Source organism: Orycteropus afer, unplaced genomic scaffold (assembly GCF_000298275.1).
Source record: "Orycteropus afer afer isolate SDZICR_OR568_19922 unplaced genomic scaffold, OryAfe1.0 scaffold00470, whole genome shotgun sequence".
In the NCBI taxonomy this organism is placed as follows: Eukaryota; Metazoa; Chordata; class Mammalia; order Tubulidentata; family Orycteropodidae; genus Orycteropus; species Orycteropus afer.
In genome coordinates, this window is record NW_006922057.1 from 393,049 (window position 1) to 397,907 (window position 4,859).

At 42.7% G+C, this 4,859-nt stretch overlaps 1 protein-coding gene across 1 annotated transcript in view; it reads left to right on the top strand.

Moving 5' to 3' along the window:
* The window catches only part of VPS35L (VPS35 endosomal protein sorting factor like), a 221,075-nt gene that overhangs the window by 10,977 nt on the left and 205,239 nt on the right, over positions 1–4,859 (top strand). The window contains exons 2-3 of the mRNA XM_007954736.2: positions 1,784–1,951; positions 4,482–4,604. Coding sequence (XP_007952927.2) covers positions 1,907–1,951; positions 4,482–4,604 — 168 coding nt within the window. The 5' untranslated portion in view covers positions 1,784–1,906. The remainder of the gene's footprint in view (positions 1–1,783; positions 1,952–4,481; positions 4,605–4,859) is intronic.

Here is a 4,859-nt window from a genome sequence, read left to right on the forward strand (position 1 = left end):
TAGTGCTGTGATGAACATGGGTGTGCCTATGTCTGTTCTTGTCATGGCTCTCACTTCTTTAGGATATGTACCTAGTAATGGAATGGCTGGGTCACATGGTATTTCTTATTCTATTAATGGATGTCTGCAGCTGTTTCTCCTCAATTTGAGTCGTGCCACGTCAGCCAATGGAGGTCTCAAAAGCTTTACTCTATTCATATCAGTAAAGTTGGTCCTACTCTGATGATGCAGTCTTTCCCAGTTGTGTTTTGAAAGCCTTCTGACCTAGGGTGCTCATCCTCCTGTGCTGTATTGGATAATGTTTCCAGGATATTCACAAAGTTGTGCAATAACATATCAGACTGTGTTTCTCTGTTATGCATAAGGTTTTTCCTGGCCAATTCTTTGAGAAGTGAATGGCCTCTTCCTTCTTCCTAGTCTGTCGCAGTCTGTAAGCTGCATTGAAACCTGTCCACCATGTGCAACCCTGCCAGCACTTGAAACACCAGTGGTACAGCCTCAAGCCTCACAGCAATATGCAAACCACAATAGTACAACAAACTGACAGACAAGTCTGTCTTGCTTAGCTGTTTGAAACATCTCCACCCTGCCCTTACCTATATCCCTGGCGCTTCTCAGCTCTGTCATTGCCTCTGGAGTCCCTTTCCCCTGCTTTCCTGGCTGGTGGGGGTGGGGCCTGGGTGCCTTTTTCCCCTTACCTGGATGCCTGGCTGCTGCTCTGCTTTGTCATCCCCCTGGCTTCTCTTTCCCTCACTTTCCTGGCTGGGGGGGGGTGGCTCCTGGGTCCCTTCCTCCCCTTACCTGGATGCCTGGCTGCTGCTCTGCTCTGTTGTCACCTCTGGATGGATGGTAGAAAGACAAAAACAAATGTGCACTAATGGTAGATGCTGTTTCTCTCCTTCATTATGGTACATCCCTCCATTCTTCTCTCTCTCTCTGCAGAGTGGTTTTCTCTGCTTGCCTGTGGGTACATATCCAAAGTGTCCATCAGTGTTAGCCTCTGTTCCCTGAATTTTCTTAGCTTCCTCATTTAAAGGAATGGAACCTAACTAGCTGTTCTGAATGTTGATCCTAAATTCCCAGAGAGAGACTCTTATTGGGTTCTATTGGCTCAGGGGTTCATTCGTGCTCCAGTCATTTGAAGTTGGGGAAGGGTGGGGGCCATTGATGCAAACGTATCCTCCCCACACATATACACCTGGAGATGGTAGTGGGAGAACGTCTCCAGAAAAGGAAGGAGTTGAGCATTCCTGCTTTGTAGAGATGAGATGGTGTGCATAACCGTTGAGACTGTCTTCAGAGTAAAACATGCTGTGGTGATCTTGAGTACCCTGGCTCATTATCCTGCTAGACCATTGCTTCCATGTCCATCACCATGATTTTGTTAAAATGCAAATTCTGATGCAGTAGGTCTGGGACAAGGTCTAAGAGTCTGCATTTATAATACGCTCCTAGTTGATGCCGATACTGCTTGTCTGAAGGCCACATTTTGAGTAACAGGGCCCTAGAAGGCCCTACAAGAATAGTTATATCACCTTCTAAATCAGAAAGACCTTGTCTCTTACTTCCTAATACTAACTTTCTACCTTTCCATCCTTGACAACTGTGATTTTGAGTCACAGTCATTTTGTCACAGAAATAAGCATCCCAGGCAGGCTGATAAGAATGACTGTACGTCAAATGGTCTTCAGTCAACAAAATGAACTTAAAGAACCCATCTGCATATTGCCTTGGGGAAAGAAGTAAGGGACTTCTGTTTTACCTTCTCAAATTCTCCTCACAGGTCACTGAATCAAAGACAAAGAAAGTGAACCGCAAAGGAAGTACTTCTTCCACTTCCTCTTCCTCCTCCAGCTCTGTGGTGGACCCTTTGAGCAGCGTGCTGGATGGCACTGATCCCCTCTCGATGTTCGCAGCCACTGCCGATCCTGCAGCCACGGCAGCTGTTATGGTAACACACTCTGAGCAAGCAGAAGTCGGCAGTCTGGGTGGTCATTTCTAAGGGGAGAGGGTGCAGGGATGGCTGTTTTTCATTTTCTTTTTGTTTTTAAATCACACATGGAACACATCGGTGTGTTCTTGTAATAATTCAAATAGTCCCAGACTTCCAGAGGGTGTGGCTTACAGGGCAGGACATGAAGGGTTAGAAGCTGGTATAAGTTCTAAAAATTCTTCCCTCCCTTCTTTCCTTCCTACATTTTAAAAAGTTTTCTTTAATTTTTTTCTTTCATAATTCTTTCTTTGGGACCTTTGTTTTCTTTTAATACTGTTAACCGTAAGTAATTTACTAATTTTTGATGTAAGAGTCAAACGGTACAGATAAAGTCCTGTTTACCAACTGTGTCCCCCTTTTGCCATTCTCCACCTTGGAAGTCATCAGTGTTATCAACATAATGTCTATTCTTCTATCCCCTTTTCTTGATATTTTTGATTGAAACTTCTGAGTATTTACATACATAGTAAACCTCTTGCTATTGAGTTCATTCTAATTCATAGTGACTGTTTTGGGTCTCTAGTGTTGCCCTAACAAGAATACCGCAAGTATATGGCTTTAACAAACAGAGATTTATTCTCTTACAGTTTAGGAGGCTAGAAGTCCAAGTGCAAAGTATCAGCTCTAGGCCTGGGTGAAAGCCCCTTGACCTTGGGCTTCAGCTTTGCCTCTTGCCTTCTGCCTTACCAAAGCTGGAGGCTTCTCTTAACTCAGACAGCTGCTGACTGCTGAGACTGACAAACTGAAGGTTGACAAATAAAATGGCATAGCCCCAAAATTACTACGCAACATGGCAGGCCACTAGTTCAAGTCCAGAAACAGTCTCAAGATTGGCAGACAACATGGCAGGCCACTGAGATGAAGACTTGGCCAAGTACAGGGTACAGATGTGCCAAAAAGCTCAGAGACCACATCCCTAGGGCAGCTACTCAGCTGCTCACTGCAGATTCCACCATGGAGCTGATTACTAGTCTCATCATAGGGAATAATTGTATCCAGGTACCCAGCCACTCAAAACCAGACCTAGCCAAGTTGATGCACAACCTTAACTACCACAGTGACCTTTTAGGACAGTGTAGGATTGCCCCATAGGGTATTTAAGCCTATAAATCTTTACAGAAACTGACTGCCTCATCTTTTTTCCACAAGTGTGGCTGGGTGGGTTCAAACTGCCAGCTTTTTGTTAGCAGACAAGCACTTTAACCACTGTGCTACCAGCAATCCTATATACATAGTAAAATACCCCCACTGTCCATCAAGTCAATCCCAACTCATAGTGACGCTTTTTACTATATATATAGTAATCATGTAGAAATAATAACAAGAAAAAAAATAAGCTTTCTGTGTGGTGGGCATTTTTCTAAGTGCTTTCCATGTTTAATTCTCATATGACTATATGAAAGGGATATTATAATCCTCATTAAAGGCAGACCTGGAGAGATAGAGATGTTAAGTTACATCCAAGGTGGGTTTCAAACCCTGTCAGTCTTGACTTCAAAGGGCACATGCTAAGCCATCCATTTTATGTGGCATTGCATACGTTTATTTAAATTTCTGTAGCTTGTGGGCTTTTTTTTTTTTGGATGTCTCAAAGAGCATTCATATCAATATTTATACACCATCCTCATTTTCAACAGCTGTTACATACTAATTTCAAGACTGGGTGTAACGTACTTTAATTTGCCATTCTCCTACTAATAGGTTATTCTGTTTTTTTGCTAGTACACTTAGTGGTGCACAGTGATCCTTGAATTTGCATGCCTCTGTGCATATGAGAGAGCCATGGTGGTGCAGTGGTTAAAGCACTTGGCTGCTATCAGGATGTTTGGCAGTGCAAACCCACCAGCTGCTACATGGGAGAGAGAGATCACAATCTGTTTCCATAAAGATTACAGCCTTGGAAACCCTCTGAGACAGTTCTACTCTGTCGTGTTGGGTAGCTATGAGTCAGAATTGACTTGATGGCAGTGGGCTTATTTTTGGGAGCTTTTCTGCTTATATGTAAATATTTCTGCAGGACGGATTCCTAAAAGTTCGTTACCAGGTTAGTGCATGCGTATTTAAGGCTTGATGGTTACCACCAAATTGTCCTCCAAAAAGGCTTCACCAGTTTAAAAACACATACACACACACACACACACACGTGACAGTGTCTAAGGGTACATATTTCCCTGCATCCTAGCCAACTTCCATACCGACAACTGTTTAATTCTTTGCTAATCTGATAGTGAAAAATGATGTTTTTCAGTTTGCCTTTCCTTGATTTTGTTAATAAATTTGGGCATTTTTTGATAATTTAATGGTTTATTTAAGCCATTTGTGATAGGACTTTCAAGACTGTGACCTTTTGAAAGCAGAGAGCGCCAGTCCCCTCTGGGTGGATTAGAACAGCTAACCTAGACAGACCTATTTTAATTCACAGTGAGGGGACTATCCACCTTCTGCTTGTATTATGTTGCTGCTGAAGAGATTGTTTTGCCTTTCTTAGGACAGCTCCAGAAAGAAACGGGATAGAGATGATAACTCCGTGGTAGGGTTGGACTTTGAACCATGGTCCAACAAACGGGGAGAGATCCTTACCCGATACACTACTACAGAAAAACTCTCTATCGTGAGTACTGGTACTTTCCTTCCAAGATTTACTTCAGATTTAGTAGTAATGTCTTTTTATTATATTACTTCATGTCCTGGGTTCTCTACAAGTTGTCATTTTTACCTCAGTGGTTGGGGAAAAAGTGCTGATTTTTTTCCCCCTAAATTGTTGTTGTTGTTGAGAATATATACAGCAAAGCGTTCACCAGTTCAACAGTTTCTACATGTACCATTTAGTGACATTGATTACATTCTTCTAGCTGAGCAACCATTC